The following is a 17,908-nucleotide window of genomic DNA, read 5'->3' on the forward strand; positions in this document are numbered from 1 at the left end:
AGCTATATTGTAAGTTTTAATAGCAACAACAACAACAACAACAACTTTATCCAGCATAAAAGGTTACTGGGATCATATTTCTGAGTTTGCCCATTCATAGCAAGTGTGTGTGTTTGATAAATTCATATTATTATTTGAAAATAGCTATCCGCATAAGCTAATCAGAAAGCACACTAAACAGCCAACTAAAAAACCATGGATCACTATAGGGATTAAAGTATCTTGTGAAAGGAAAAGGGAAATGTATCTTTTGGCAAGAACAAGTAGGGAACCTGCAGTAGTTGCACACTATAAAAACTACTCAAAACTATGAAGAAAGGTTATTAAAAAATCAAGGGAGCTGCACATAATGTCAGAAATTGGTACTTCCGACAGCAGACTCTAGGCTAAGTGGAATGTAGGGAAATGAGAGACAGGACAACCCACTACATAACAAGACAAAAGCACTGTTGAACTTAATGGAAGGCTATAAATGATGAGTCACTGGTAGGAAATGCATTTGATAATCATTTCTTAAATATAGTAGAAAGCACAGGGATAAAAAGTTCAAGAGCAAAATCACAACAGTGTGTTGAAAATGTAACCTTCATAAAATTCAGTTATATGAATATATGACCAACTTCTCCTTCTGAAATCAAGAAAATTATACACTCTCTCAAAAATAAGAGCTCATCTGGTTTTCATGGTTTTTCCAGTAGAGTTCCTATGTAATAAGCCCAGGCTTATCTGAAATATGTATGCATCACTAACTCAGGGCATTTTCCCAGAGAGACTGAAGTATGTCGTCGTTAAACGCCTCTCTAAGATAAGAGAGATGTCAATAACTACCGACCTGTTTCACTGCTGACATCATTCTCCAAAATTTTTGATAAGATGGTGTATCCTAGAATAGTATCTCACCTTAACAACTATAGTATCCTTAGCAAATCACAGTTTGGGTTTCAGAAGTGTTGCTCTACTGAGAATGCCAGTTACACATTCAGTAACCAGATTTTACAAGCATTAAATAATAAAATAGCACCAGTTGATATTTTCTGTGACCTCAGTAAGGCATTTGACTGTTTGAATCACAGTATTCTCCTACATAAATTGACATTTTATTGGATTGATGGTATAACCAACCAATGGATGATGTTATATCTAACCAAAAGAATGTAGAAAGCCGTACTGAGTAATACAAGCAATATCGTCCAGAGGCATAATTCTGGCTGGGAATATGTAAATGACATTTCTTCTAGTGGACAACAAGCAGAATTAGTTCTTTTTGCAAATGACACTACTATCATAATCAATCCAAGCATATGTACAGAAACAGGAGAAATGGTAAAGATCTTAAAAGTATCATTGACTGGTTTTCTGCAAATGGTCTCGCCCTCACTTTAGAAAGACAACATATTAATTTTTGCACATCTAGAGGTACTATACCAATGATAAGTGTAACACATTGTGAGGAAATAATAAATAGGGTGAAAAATTTAAAAATTCTTAAGAGTCTATATTGGTGAGAATTTAAATTGGAAAAAAAACCACATTTTGGAACTACTATAACAACTTATTTCAGCCACATTTGTGCTTAGAATCATTGCAAATCTTGGGGAGAGACAAATCAGTAAGTTGACATATTTTGCCTATTTTAATTCAATAATGTCATATGGAATAATGTTCTGGGGTAACTCATCTTTAAGAAAGAAAATCTTCACTGTGTAAAAACATGCTGTAAGAATAATACGTGGTGCTTACCCACGATCATCTCATAGACATCTGTTTAAGGAGTTGGGCATTCTGACTACTGCTTCACAGTATATTTATTCCCTTGTGAAATTTGTTGTAAATAATCCACTACAGTTCAGAAGGAACAAGAGGTACATAATTACAATGCCAGATGGAAAAGTGATATTCAGTACTCCACATTAAAGTTGTCTTTAGCACAAAAAGGGGTGCACAGTGCTGCAACAAAAATTTTTGTTCTCTTACCCAGTGATATAAAATGTCTGTCTGACGGCAAAGTAGAACTTGATAGCACACTGAGAAAATTGGAGAGCGCAGAGAGAACAGTAGAAGTGAAATATGAGCGTATGTAGAAGGCCATAGATGAAACAACGAAAGAAGGCCTTGGAGAATATCAAGAGAAGATGAAACCAGTTTGTTGGGATTTGGAAATAGCAGAGATGATTGAAAAGAAAAAACGAACCTTATTTGACTTTCCTGACTGTGAATATTAGTGAAAGTAGAGATAGATATAGGACACTAAATAGAGAAGTAAAAAGAGCAATGTTAAAAATGAAAAACAAGGTGTGAGGGAAAAGATGATAATATGTAGAGAGGGTAATTTTGCCTTAGTGCTTAGGCATGGACAACAAGCAAGTCAATGGCAGTGGTAACCAGTGACAAGTTAAGTCATAATAATATTAGTCATGATCAGCGTACAATGTATTTTAAGGATTTATTCCAGGAAAAGTGGCATGAATTTTCACCGAAAATGTGAGGTGAGGATGCAGCAGGAGCTATGACATTTTGATATAAAATTTCTTCAACAGGCTGTGAGGAGCTGTAAGATGAAGAAGGCACTAGGAATGGATCAATATATCCATAGCTGGCAAAGTTTGATCCACAAAAGTTGTTGGAGATGTTAAGGTGGCTGTCTAAAAGTGTGCTGAATGAAGACAATGTCCCATTGGAATGTAAAACATGTTACAAAAGACAGGTGCATAAGAAAGGGACACACAGTCATGGAAATGATTATGGGGGATTGGCAGTGATCCCTTTTGTTGGAAGACTGTATTGGAAGATACTGAAAGATTTGGTAGTGGAAGGAACAAGCCACAAGCAGCAAGGAGAGCGAGCAGGATTTTGAGCAGGAAGGTCGGTAATGGACATAACCTTCACAGTGAAACTAATATGTGAAAAATGCACAAAGGATGGACTGGAGATGCATGTTGCATTAATTGACCTAGAGAAAGCATACGATAATTGTAGTAACCAAGTAATACATGAAACTGATCCATGTAACACAAATGTGGCTTTATACGTAGGGCTCTGAACAATAATGGAAATAAACCTCTCATGACTCCACATGTAACAAGACAAAAGAATCATACAGTAGGTGCAATATAAGTGGTGCACAGAACAAATGATGTGAGCAGTGCCAACTAAAAAAACATACAGAGAATTAGTCAGCACTCCATGCATATATTGGCTCAAATTACCAATAGACAGCACAGCAGAGACCATGCTGTGTGCTCGCTTCCTACAGGCAGCCAATAGTGGCTGGCCCATGCCGATACAGTTTGCGATTGACTTAAGTACAGATACATGGCAACACTATGCTCGGCGCACTCGCACACACATGCTTAGTAGCAGAATACAGCAATAATGTTCCCACAAATAAACTGTTGAAATAGTTGAAAGAGAGAAAAGTTGGTTCAAGGATTGCTAAGACTGTTATGAAATTGTATGAAAATAACACAGCAACAATAAGGATAGGGAGTAGTTGGACAGAAGAATTCAAGGTTAGTAAGAGTCTGCAGGAGGGATGTGGGCTGTCACTGAACCTCTTTAAGCTGTATCTAGGAGCAATCCTGCAGACTTGTCATAGAAAATGTCAGGTTAGAGGAGTGACAGTAGAGGACAGCAAGGTATTTAGCCTGGATTTTGCAGATGGCAAAATTGTACTAGCTGAATGTGAAGATGATCTGAGGTATATGATAAGAAAGTTTGAAGAGCAATACAATAAAGCTACCCCCCAAGATGAATATGAAGAAATGTGAGTGTTGTGACTCGCCGATCTTTCAAAGTGCCGCCACGCAGTTACGCACGTCCTCTACATGTGGCGCTGTCTGCCAGCCATGCAGCAGCAGCAGCGCCACCTAAGCGGTCAGCCAGACAGCCAGCGGCCACTAGACTCGGACTCAGTTATGATTTGACTGTTAAAGTGACACATGTCTTACTCTGTTTACTTGATCTGTGACTTTCATGTATTGCATCATCCTTGAAATATATTTGTTCAACTTGAAGTTATAACAGTGAGTACATGGACTTTGGAATGAAGGAAGTAAATAATTTGGAGGCCGATGGAAAAGTAATTGTAGGTGTGGTAAAGGCAAAATATCTTGGGGTACTATTTAATAAACAAGGCATAAGTAATGATGAAATCATGAGTAGGTTTAATAAAGAATGAGGTGTAACAAGGGCAGTTAACTCTGTTCTGTGGAACATAAAGATGAGAATAACAATGAAGAATAGAACATATAAGACTATAGTCCAGAGTGTAGTTTTGTATCGAGCAGGTTATGTCAGCAAAATAAATAAGAATAAAGTGACTGCCACTGAGATGGATTACTTAACATGAAGCTCAAGATTACTATAATGGATGGGATAAGAAATGATGTAATGCAACAAAGGATGAAAATGGTTAGGGATATCTGTGATGACATCCAACAAAAATAGATGATGTGGTTTTGGCCATATAATGGGATGAATGAAGACAGGATACCAAACCAGGACTTGAAATGGGAATTTTCTACTTTTCACAAGCAGATGACATACCATTATGGTATAAAAGCATGAATGCTGGGCAAACACAAGTCTCAGTGTCACTTGATGTTGTACACATGTTAAACACTTTTATACAGAGAATCTCCCATCTTGAGAATAAGACCACTGCAAAGGCACAGAAAAATTGTCACTTCAGATGCATATCAACATAGTTCTTGTAATAAATTATATTACTTGCAAAAATCTGATTCTATGTTTCATGTCTGTTGCATGTATACATCATGGTTGAATAAACCAGCCACCATGCTCCGCCTGCATTTCCTTGCAGTATAGTTATTTCCATGGTCAGAGAGCCTCTGCTTGCATGTGTATAGTGTGTAGGAGAGAACATAATGTGATACTGAGTATTTGTGTTGGGCCATGATGTGTGCTTGGATAGGCTAACAGCAAGATGATTTTGAAAAACAGGTAATACATGTTGTCCAGCCACAAAATTTCTATTATCATTGTAGATGCATTTCAGTATGATTTCTGCAATGAAATGGTTCTCATGCTAATCTTTGATTTATTGTTTTACGTATATGTATGAAAACTTAACTCCGTTGCTCCTAATAGGCCCCTAGAGGCCTACTGGCGGATCATGTACAGCAAGACAGTGCACCACACTGTTGCTTCTAAGTTGTTTCTGAATTGTACAGGGCATACTCTACAATCATAAGAATACTTGCATGCCCCAGTACTACTTGGCATAACGTCTATTTAGTTTGGTATGCTATTTTGAGCTCTTACAGACCTGTTGTGTGCAGGTTTATGCAATCCCATTTTATAGCATAAACAATATTATTTTGGAAACGTATCTTGACTCAGTGGTTAAGTGTCAGACTCTGAATCCAAAGGGCTGGGGTCCAGCCCTCAGTCAGTCCGGTGATTATTATCTGTTAATTATCACTTCTTTACCTCTGGCAGTGTTTGTTAATCTGAAAAACGCTGAGTTGCTCCATGGTTTAGAGTCTACATTAAACTGTTGGTCCCCCTATAATTGGGTGGCTAAGTCAGTTCAAATCTCAAAGGAAATGGAAGGGCATATCACCTCCAATAGGACTATGCATAGTGAAGCAGAGTGGTGTTTAAACCAATTTTATACATTTATTTCATGCATCAGCCATTTGTTTTTGCCTTGGCGGGCACGCACATGCACTCTCTCTCTCTCTCTCTCTCTCTCTCTCTCTCTCTCTCTCTCTCTCTCACACACACACACACACACACACACACACACACACACACACAGAAGTATATTAAGGTGAACATATTATTCTTTCCCTTTCCATGTCTCTTCTTTTGTGTGGCTGATCATACTACTCTAGTTCTGTACAGTCTTGTTCCAGTTTTATGTGAAAGGATAGCCATACTTTTATAAGAACTCTTACTGTTGGTTTTGTTATTGGTTTTTATTGCAGTCTGGAATTGACCACGATTCCTTCATCAACCTGTTACTACTGTCAGTAAGTACAATATTTACTGCAATCTGTGAGTTGAAATGAAATGAATTGAATTTACTGTTCCAGGATTGGAAAGTTATTAATCCTTACCACGTACGTGTTCGACACAAGAATGAACTAACTGGAAAATATGTTAAGATGTCACTGCAACTATATCAAGTTGATTATAAAAGTTATCTTTTGGACTTCAAAAGCCTTAGCAGTGAAGCTAGTGAAGATAGTGAAAGCATGATCTTATCATCAGGAGAAGAACCAAAACCAGGTAATTTTATGCCTTTACTTTTGATAGTTTTTATCTTAAATTTATTCATTGCTGCTTTTAGGGTCAGTTTATTAGCGTCAGAGATTTATTTCTGTGGTCTCATTGAAACGGTCTACCTAATGTATTGCTGAAGCTGTGAAAGTGAATTATGGTTGATTCACAAATATACAAACATGCCTGCAAAGCTTCCAGCCAAGGTGACTTTTAATTCTAATATCCATACAAGGCACGACCATGTAAACTGTATGAGTTGGTGGTGGCTCGACAACAAGCCAGGAACTGAATCCCAGAAGAGGGAATGAAACATGACATGCAAGTCAATCTTTGGGGGAGGAGAGAGTCAGAACACCACATAGAGACAAAGCACAGGGATAAAAGCAAACTCGATCAATGTGAATGATTGTCACTAGCATTCGGAAGACGGAGCACGGCATGAAGTGAGGTACTGGTGCACAATTGTTGAAATCAGCGTAGGAACTGCTAACTGTGACTGTTCTGTATCATTGTGCTTCCTCCCCGATGAAAGAGCCACATAAGGCTGAAATTGGCCTGGCTTCTGCTGCGACCACTGTCGCAACACTGGCGAGGGTGAGAGATTTCGCTGCAGTGTATCAACCACTGAAGGGGGCAACACTGGTGCAGCTAGCTCCTCTGGAAGGGCCGAGGATTGCAGGCAGAGGCTAGGGTGATGGTTGGTCTGCCATTATTGACAGGGACTCAGCCACTGGCAAATGGGAGTATGGACTCCATGTTGGCAGTCGTGGGAGCAATCCCCAATGGTGCTCCAGTCAATGGTTGAAGATAGGATGGTGAAAGGTGCGGAGGGGGCAGCAGTGGTCATGCATGCAGGTGCAGTTGAGAGCCTTCCACCAGATCAGTGCTGCAACTGACCCCATGTTGTTGGAAAGAACATCCCTTGCCACTGCTGTAGGTTCATGTGATTCAGCAATCTCAGAAACTTCAGCTAAAGAAGTGTCGGATAAAGCCAATGCCCTACTCTGGGGCAGGGTTAATGGGGTGATCACATCCATAATCAGTGAGTCTGCGTATGAGGTAGCACACAGGGGACACTCGAAATGACACTTGCACAGGTGTCCTTGAAGATCAACAATCCAAGCTGTATAAGACTGCTAGGGCCAGTTGTGGTGCTGGTTAAACTATAACTGTGCCACAACCACATAGGTTTGATGACCAAAATTCTGCATATGGAACTTATCAAGTTCATCAAATACATGTTTCTCAGGGTGAGCAGAGATCTTAAAATTATGAATGATTTCTTATAAACCCATGCTACTGCACAATAACAAGGCAGCCTTATCAACTGGATCAATGATACACCTTACCTAACAGTGCAGCAAGAACTGGTGCAAATAATTCTACCATCTTTCTGTAGCCTCATTGAAACTGACAAAAAGTGTTGAGGGTGGTGGGGAGGAAAGCTTCCCTGAAAGCTTCCCTGCCAAAACCTGTCTGCTATCAGTGTGGCCTCAGTGCAGAGCATTCCATTTGAGGAGTTCCTGCATCTGCTACTACTGCAGCTTTTGTTGCTGCTTGTGGTGGTGTAATTGCTCTTTGAGTGTTGCAAAAATGCCATGTCCATGGTGGCCACAGCTAAACACTAAGAAGAGTGGCACATGCACTTGATGTCACCACTTTAGTATTGAGTCAAGATGTGACCACACCATGAACCGTCACTGTCAGCACAAATGTTAACTATGGGGCCAATGGTGGCTTGATAACAAGCCACAAGCTGAACCCTGGAAGAGGGAACAAAACTTGATGTGAGAGCTAGCCAATGGAGGAGCAAAGTTTATTTACTGAAAAATTGGTGAAGCTATAATGAATGCTATATTAATACAAAAAGAATACATACGGACTACAATTAATAAAAACAACCCCCTATCCCCCTCCTCACAAAACAGCTTATTTGATATAGTTACCTCAGCAAACTTGGTTATTTGTTGATTTTTCTTAAATAGTTTCATACTTTGAAGTGGAAAGTTATATATTTTCCCATGAAAAATTCAGACCTGCACAAAAGTTTCTTAATTCATAGAACCTTATGGTGTATCTTTGGATAGAGACAAAACTGTTCATTGTAAAATATGATAGTGCAGATGTTCCCAATGTGAAAGGATTTTCATGAGATTTTCAATGGACAGACAAGATAAAATACAAATTTAAGTTAATGTGCAAGACAGGTCTAAAAATTCATTATTGCTTGATTACAGCCCCAACCTTCATTTAATTTCTGCAATTAATCCAATCTACATCAACATTCATACTTGCAAGTCTCCTTTGGTGTGTGTTGAAGGGTGCACCGTGCACCACTAACTTAATCTCCCCCTCCTGTTCTACAGTGCGCAAAAAAATAAAAGTATCACTTTTCAAAACCTCATTATTGTCTCCCAATGCAATGTGTGAGTTTGAAATTTGACTCAAAGGCGTCTGCAACCTTCCTCTGTAATAATGCAAGAGTATTGCACTCTGTGACATCACCCTTGGGCTCAGCAACATTTTAGACAGCAAGGTGTCAGCAGATGTGAAAATAGACCGCAGCTTAGAAGTTCATATGTGGTATAAGGTGGGTTAATGAAGTTATCACAGTATTGCCCAATGCCATTGTAAATGTGTCACACGATGGGAAGGCCATCGCACCCCATCTTACCCACATTTCACTCCTTCTTTTGCCGCCTCTGCAATGCAGTTCAGAACCGTGACACCCCATTTAAATAACACTCTTTTATTATGGGTGACAGAGGAAGCCATTTCACACACACTGTTGCTCAGAATTGAAACAAAAAGCCCTCATGGGTGGCATAAAAGGCATCAATGAAACCACCCTTTCCCTTGGGACGTTGATTCCCACTCATTTCGCTGTTGAAAGCAACTGTTTGCAGTGCAGTGTGATGAGCAACAGGACTATGTTCTTGACAATGTTCAACACTACCGACACACCCTAGACGATTCAATCCTACTCAAAGGACATTGTCCCATAAATGTTCAATGGGATTCATGTCAGTTGATACGGGTAGCCAGATCATTAGCTCAAATTGTCCAGAATGTTCTTCGAACCAATCGTGAACAATTTTGGCCCTGTGACATGATGCATTGTCATTCATAAAAATTTCGTTGTTGTTTGGCAACACAAAAGTCCATGAATGGCTGAAAATCGTCTCTAAGTAGCTCAACTTAACCATTTCAAGTTGAAGATTGATTCATTTTGACCAGAATACCCAGTCTATTCCATGTGAACACAGCCCGTACCATTATGGAGCCACCACCAGCTTCCATATTGCCTTGTTGACAACTTGGGTCCATGGATTTGCGAGATCTGCACCACACTCAAGTGTTACCATCTGTTCTTACCAACTGAAATTGAGACTCTTCTGACCAGGTCACAGTTTTCGAGTCCAACCAATATGATCACGAGTGCAGGAGATGCACTGCAGGTGATGTGCTGTCAGCAAAGGCACTTGCATCGGTTGTCTGCTGCCATAGCCCATTAATGTCAGATTTCACCACATTGTCTTAACAGATACATTCGTCGTATGTCACATATTGATTTCTGTGGTTATTTCGCGCAGTGTTGCTTGTCTGTTAGCGTTGACAATTCTATGTAAACACTGCTGGTCTTCGTCATTAAGTGAAGGCTGTCGGCCACTGCATTGTCCATGGTGAGAGGTGACACCTGAAATTTGGTATTCTCGGCACACTCTACTGTGAATCTCAGAATATTGAATTCCCTAACAATTTCTGAAATGGTATGTCCCATGTGACTATCTCCAACTACCAGTCTGTGTTCAAAGTATTTTAATTCCTGTCGTGTGACCATAATCATGTCGGAAACCTTTTCATATGTATCACTTGATAACAAATGACAGTTCTGCCACTGCACTTCCCCTTCATACCTTGTGTACGTGATATTACCACCATCTGTAAATACATATTGCTGCCCCATGACTGTTGATAGCAAAAATCTCAAAATATTCTTGACCGATTTACTTCAGATTTGTACACAGTACTGTAGTAACCATTTTGACAGACATAGCCTATGTATTTTTCAGTATATGTAAATATATCTATACTAGTATATGAGGGTTGTTTTTTAAGTAAGGGCCGTTCGCGCGTATAGTGCCGTAGTTCGTGCGGACGCCACAACAAGCCACCGCGCCACTTGCCGGCATCCTTCCCGTTCACACTGATGCAAGTTGCAGCTCTGTAGCTGACGTGTATGCGTCGCTGTGCTACTTTATAATGTTTATGATTATTGAATCGCCCGCCGCGTGTGGATACAGTCAGTGATACGTTTTTTGACTGCGAGAAGCCTATCAGCTGCAGAAATTCATCATCAGTTAACAGAAGTTTATGGCTTGAATGCAATGAGTGAAGATAAAATGCGTCAATGGGTTAGAGAGTTTAAAAATGGCCGTCAAAACATCCATGACGAATAATGCTCAGGCCGGCCCTCTGTGATCACTGATGATTTGGTGGCTGCAGTCAAAACAAAGATTCGTGAGGACAGAAGATTCACAATTTCCACTCTTTCTTTGGAATTTCCACAAGTTTCAAGATCGGTTTTGTACAAAATTGTGTCTGAAAACCTAAACTTTAAGAAACTGTGTTCTCGGTGGACAGAGGACCACAAAGGGAAGAGATTTGCCACTTCATTGGACTTTTTGATTCGTTACGAGGAAGAAGGGGATGACATGTTGAGTCAAATTGTCACTGGAGATGAAACATGGGTATCCCATATCACTACCGAAAGCATACGACAATCGATGGAATGGCGACACACAACCTCACCCGTCAAGGTGAAAGCCAAACAGACGCTGTCAAAGCGCAAGATTATGGCAACTGTGTTCTGGGACCGGCGCGGTGTTTTGCTAGTGGACTTTATGCCACGAGGAACGACAATCAACTCAGATGCCTACTGTGCAACTCTAAAGAAGCTCCGCAGAGCAATTCAAAACAAAAGGCGCGGCATGCTGACAAAAGGAGTTTTGCTCCTGCACGATAACGCTAGGCCTCACACCTCTCAAAAGACTCTGGATTTGATTGATTCTTTTGGCTGGGAAGTTTTGGACCATGCACCATACAGGGCCGACCTTGCTCCTAGCGATTTTCACCTTTTCCGGTACCTGAAACACCATCTTGGTGGGCAGCGCTTCAACACTGACGATGAAGTGAAAGCGCCCGTGAACTATTGGCTGTCGGAGTAGGCGGCCGAATTCTTTGAAGAGGGAATTAAAAACTTAGTTGTACGGTATGACAAGTGCTTAAATAAACAAGGCAACTATGTAGAAAAATAGGTAAAAGTGTGTAGAATCAGAAAATAAAAGTTTTTTTTACAAAAGTATTTGTATCTTTTTTTAAAAATAAAAACCGCCCTTACTTAAAAAACAACCCTCGTACAAAGACAAGGCATTGTACAATGTTGCTACCAAAAATCTCAAGAAGTTCTTTAATGATTTACTTCAAAATTTTAAACAAATATGCAGACAGACATAGACTACACATTAGACAGACACGGGCTGTATATTGTTTTAAACAGCGTTGTACAGGTTTTCTGTTAAAACTGACTGTGAGAAATAAAACACTGTGCTGTGAAAATGTACAGTTTAATTTTCTTTCTTGCAGTCAGTTTTAACTGTGATACCAAGAGATTAAAACTGTTAGGCAAATAGTTTCTCCTTTATATATACTTTCCCCTTATGCATACTTTTAAACAAAATGTGTACACACAACAATGTGCTGGTTCATTTTATTCTTCACAGTTGGTTTTAACAGAAAACAGGAAAGTTGTATTTATGGCATATTGATTTAGGGTTAGAATACTACTATGGAATCTGAATCATCTAAAACATCGTAATCATAACCGTTCACAGATTAAAATTATGCAAAATACTGTCATTGATGGTACTATCCTCACAGATCCAGCAGCTGGAGAGAATACCAATGATACCAATTGGTTTGCCTATTCCTTTTTAGTGATATCAGTTCCCAATCAAAGTTTTCTTTGCATCACCAATAAACAAGGCTCAAAGTCAGAGAGGACAGGTGGGAAGGGGGGGCGGGGGGGGGGGGGGGGGGGGGGGGAAGAGGAAGAGGAGGTTGACAGCGAGGGAGGAGGAAATGAACATAGAGAATGGGAAGCATGAGATGGACAGAGAGAGTGGGGGGGGGGGGGGGGGGGGAGATTACGACATACATCCAGTTTCCATACACATTTAGCAATTGCGAAGCATTGCCGGGTTTGCTAGTTTTCATGCAGTTTCATAACGGCCTTTAACAATCTTGGATCAGACTCTATCTCATTACAGTGGTGAGAACATAGTCTCTATGTCAGTGAATGCAACATGCACCTCAAGTCCAACTTTTGAGCATTTTTCACATATTAATTTCATTGTGGAGATGATGATCGTTACTGACCTTCCTGCTCAGAATCCTGCTTGCTCTTCTTGCTGCTTGTGACTTGTTTCTTTGTCTACCAGATCTTTCTGTACCTTAGAGTACAGTCCTCCAGTGAAAGGGATCACTGTCCTTCCCCTATAATTACTTGGATCATTGCATGGCCCTTTCTTATTAGATCAGTCTTATGTAACATGTTCTTCATTTAATACTCTTTCAAATAGCCTCCTTAGCATCTCCAACAATTTTGGTAGAGCAAACTTCATTAGCTCTGTATATATTGATCCATATGCCGGTGCCTTCTTTATCTTACAACTCCTCACAACCTGTTGAAGAAATTTTGTACCTAAATGCCATAACTCCACCTGTTGTACGCTCACCTCACGTCTCTGTCTTGCTCAGTGATATGATCCATGTGGCAAAGGGAGTACAACGGGATAACAATGATCCAGAATATTTCATAGACAAGGTGGGGGTAGGAATACCCCTTTGGGGGGTAGGGATGATAGTGAGAAGATTGTTCCTTATTTCTAGCCACAATTATAAGTTGACAAAGCCCTAGCAAAGAAAATGATTAACTTGTACCAGCCCATGGTTTTGTTTGGCAATGAGAGGATTGTTCTTTTGCTGCTGATCTATGAGGGTGATTGAATGATTAATGCCTTGTGTGGATATGGCACAAGATATCTTTCATCAGGTCAGTGGTAGCCGGTTATCATGTGCTAATGTGCTAAAGCGCACTAAAATTATGCAATTTCACTTAGAATGTGAGCTGGAAATTGCACTAAAATTACACCGTTTCTCTTCGAATTCGTGCCGGTATGCGAATAAAACAGATGGAAACATGTTTTGCGGTGCTCTCTCTGCTATAACTAGAAACCAGTGTCGAGTGCTGAAATGACAGTCAGCTATGCTATGATCAGCTCGGAGAAGTGATTTAGCTGTCTGTTTTCTATTGTGTATGCTCTGTTGTGGCATCATCCCTTCCGGCACTGCAAGTGCTATGTTGCAAACAGCACCAGGTTGGTATGTTTCTTTGAAATTACATGTAGCATATTGTGCAAGCATGTAGTATGAGGACTCTTTTAATGTATCGTCGTCATGCTGCAGAGTGAGCAAGTGACATTAAGTTCAGACTGGTAATTTTTGGACCCAGTTCTGATTCCTGCTAACACCAACTCACAATGTTAAAATATTAATAATAAAATTTAAAAATAGCATTTCAGTTTGTATACACAAAATTAATATACTGTATTTACTCGAATCTAAGCCGCACCTGAAAAATGAGACTTGAAATCAAGGAAAACAAAAAAAAAAAATTCCCGAATCTAAGCCGCACCTGAAATTTGAGACTCGAAATTCAAGGGGAGAGAAAAGTTTTACACCGCACCTCCAAATCGAAACAAAGTCGGTCCATTGTAATATGAGACACAATTTAGGTCGAATGAATGGACAATGCAACTACAGTAGTTTGGTTCGAGTCGTAAGCTTAGCAGTTAAGCTTTACCAGATAGCCATTGCTATGCGTCAGGCGCTCAGTCCGTATTTATACGGCTACCCTTCCTTTTTCGCGTGCTTCGTCTGGTTTGGATTGATTGCTTATTTTTCTTTGATCTTATAAGTGCGATTCTCTTTGTTTTAGGTGTTTACATCACTCTAAGCTGAAAATGCATTATTGTACTGTGTTATGCATTTTTTTGTTGCATTCTGATAATGAGTGTTTACGGCCTGTCGCTGCTCGCAGCATGGCGTGCTTTTGTGCACGCTACCGCCGCTTACAATAAAAAAAATAGAGGAATTGTCTCATTAGCGAAACAATGGCAAGAGACTGCTATTTGTTGTTACTTTCTTTGATAATGATAAACGAGAACCAAATAATAGACGGCGTATGATAGAAGATGTGAACGAGAGTTTAATGAAAATTTTTCTCCGTTTGAAAATCTTTGCAGACGTCTCTTTAGTACATTACATTCTGCATAGAAATTAGAGTCATCCTAGATTTAAAAATCTAGTCAGTGGTCGTGCTTCATTTCTGACTGTATCACTATTCGGCATAAGAATAATACGAATATAAACATGACATGTCATGTATATTCTTTCACGTTTGCTGTTGTATCACTCTAGTTTCGTAGTTTATTCGGCAGACCGGATTTAAATGAGATAGCAGCAAACATGAAAGAATACATGGCAAAATGTTTACATTCGTATTATTCTTATGGTGAAGAGAATACTGCATTTGATTCACATTTCATAAAAGTTCCTATTAGCAACCATCACTTGTCACAGGTAGGAAAAAATTCAGTACGTAGAGTTGACCATACTGACAAACATCCCAAACAGTCTAGCCAGTCTCGGGGTGTAGAAAAAAAGCTCATCTTCCACCTTTTTTAAAATTTATTTACTGACGCAGAGGTTTTGGCGCCAGTATTTATCTTTGTGCCTGCAAAGCATGCCTGTGTAGCGCTACATATATTAGATGGCAGAAGTTAGTTGTGGCGGCACCTACCAGCATTTTTCAGAACTTCCGCTTACTTTGCAGGCGGTTTTTTAGAGTACAAAAACCGGAAAAAAAGTGCGGCTTAGATTCGAGTAAATATGGTAGTTGTTTTGGTTACGATTATTACACCTGTAAGTCAAAAGGCTATAGGCTGGATGGTCGTGAAACAAGTGAATATACAAGGAAATTTAGAATGAAAGTGTTTTCTGTGGAGGCCCATTTCCAGTAGATCTTTGGAGGGGAAAGTGAGTTTTAAAGAGTTAGGTAGATGTACTTCAAATGTAAATTTGACAACAGAGTGGCATGGGACAAGGCTGACCAGTTTGGCTTACGTAACACTAAAGATTTTGAAATGTTTTGAGCAGTTCTTAATAGTCCAGAACCAATCCACAAGCATGAACATTCAAATACCTGTGAATATCTAGAGGAAGATTTACCCCTATCTATGAGAGAAATTGAATAAGTTATTAAAACCTTATAAAGCTAGTGGAGAAAGCTCTTTCATGGCAAAACTTTTGAAATGGTCTCGGCCAAAAATAAAAGAAGAGCTAAAATTGATCTTTGAGAAAATAAGGCAGATGGAAAAACTCCCAGGAGAGCGGAAGGTGGCTTTGATACATCTGCTACATAAGAAAGGCAGTAAACAAGATGTTATAACAACAGTGGAGTTTTCTTGCAACAAGTTGCACATAACATATTTTCCAATATTATACTAAACAGAGTAGAAACAAGACTGGAGAGTAATTTAGGTGAATATCAAGGTGGTTTTTAGAAGTGCAGATCATATACTATATTTAATCTGAAGTCAATCATTTGCCACAGATTACTGAATTCAAAAGCTCAGTATTTTTCTTTGAAATTATGTGTAATGTATTGTGCAAGTTTAGAGTGTGAGAGAATTTAAAAATGCCATTGTCATGACTCCACTGTGGTTGATTGGTCTAAGGCATAGACTGGTAATTCGCAGACCCGGGTTCGATTCCTGTGGGTAAAAACATTTTCTTTTTTCTTTCTTCTTTTTTTAAATTTATTCCCTGTGGTGTTAAACTATTAATTGCAAAATTTAAATATACTTAAACAATTCAGTTTATCTATTTAAAATTTAGTTGTGATTTCTACCATTGTAAGTCAAATGGCTATAGACCACCACATTAGTTGACCTTTTAAATGGGCAAGATGGGTACACCCATCCGTGGTGTGTTCCTTCTCAGTGGTGCTTCACTTGTCAAGTGACAGTGTAATAGCACATTTTTCAAACTGCTTTCTTTGTGTTTACTAGTGAGTGACTTTTTGCAAGGGCAAAAAGGAGTTATTTGCAGATTCAGGGATAAAAAGATGGCTTTTACAATGAGATGACAAATTTAGTGACAGTTCAGAGAGTTAACAACACATGAGCAGTGAGAGAAATGGAAGTGACATGGATTCAGAATCATGGGACAACAGCACAACACTGCAACAGATGCCTCAGTATGCTTTTGTGTGTGCCAGTTGAGCTCACCATCACTTTGGTTTATTTATAAGAAATGTGCATGTAATACAGTACAGTTCAGTGAATTGTTATCAGTGTTTTGTTAATAACTCTTTGGGCAAAACAATAGCTGGCAAAAAAAACTGATATGTGCGTAAGTGTAGATTAACATCTCGGTTTAGCAGAAAGTTTTAGGATCCACAGCTGGCAAGACACAACAGCTTATGAAGTCAGGACACTGATTGCGAATCTTCATTTGTGAGGGAATTCTGCAGGGGTAAGAATACAGACAGTACTTTTTCCTCCCAGGGAGTCACTTGACACACCATTCTTTATGAAACTTATGAATGAAAGAAGGTTTAATTTTTTGTTCAAATTTCTCCTCTTAACAGACAAACGAGTAGAACATTTGACACCAGATGATACAAGGAGCAAGTAGGTATAGAATAAATGGCTCAACTTTGACCGAATACTTACAACACCACCATCATAACATTTCTAGAAGAGGCACAGACTAGTAAATCACAAGAGTAAATCACAAGAAACACCCCCATCCTACAAGAAAATCACCTCTTTCACAAGACAATAACAAAAAAGCAACAACTACTGCAATCAGACAATACATTCAATTGTGAACATATGGGATTAAGATTACAATCAGTTTATATGCTGCAAAAGAATATTACTACTGATGAATTTCTGTTACTGTGGGAATGGATGTCTAGGGTGAAAGCAGTTTATCCCTTCCAAGTGTAGCAGGTATGGCACAATTTTTTTTAACTGGTTGAGATTTGATTGACAAACTAACAAATATGAGTATTTATGTAATTGACACAATGCAGCAGTACAGGGAGGAGTTCCTGGACTTCATGAAAAATGAAAAACTGAAGAAGGGCGAATATGTAGCAGCATACAGAAACAGGCAGATGTTGATGAAATGGAAGAATAAGAGCAATGATATAATGGTTGTCACATTCTATGAAAATGCATTTTTAGTAAAAATTCAAAGAATGACGTTGTCCAAAGGACACGTGTTTTAAAAGGTTACAGCAAAAATACTAAATCGTGTATATAAGCAATTTCTAGCTGCAGTGGTACCAAATGGTGTAGAGCTGACTCAGAAAAACCATAATCAGGCATTGTATGTACATTTTTCCAAGCACAATGAAGAAAAGACAAAGGAGGAGGTCTGGAATATGCACAAGAAGATAATTTTGAAAAGTCAGATCCTTTTAGCATGCTGTCTGTGAAGATTCTGTGTGTGCAGCACTATGTTT

At 39.2% G+C, this 17,908-nt stretch overlaps 1 protein-coding gene across 2 annotated transcripts in view; it reads left to right on the top strand.

Annotated features, from left to right (window-relative positions):
* The window catches only part of LOC124556729 (5'-AMP-activated protein kinase catalytic subunit alpha-2), a 156,317-nt gene that overhangs the window by 108,782 nt on the left and 29,627 nt on the right, over positions 1–17,908 (top strand). For both annotated transcript variants that reach the window (XM_047130727.1, XM_047130728.1), the window contains one exon: positions 6,060–6,255. In XM_047130727.1, coding sequence (XP_046986683.1) covers positions 6,060–6,255 — 196 coding nt within the window. The remainder of the gene's footprint in view (positions 1–6,059; positions 6,256–17,908) is intronic.

Source organism: Schistocerca americana, chromosome X (genome assembly GCF_021461395.2).
Source record: "Schistocerca americana isolate TAMUIC-IGC-003095 chromosome X, iqSchAmer2.1, whole genome shotgun sequence".
Classification (NCBI taxonomy): Eukaryota; Metazoa; Arthropoda; class Insecta; order Orthoptera; family Acrididae; genus Schistocerca; species Schistocerca americana.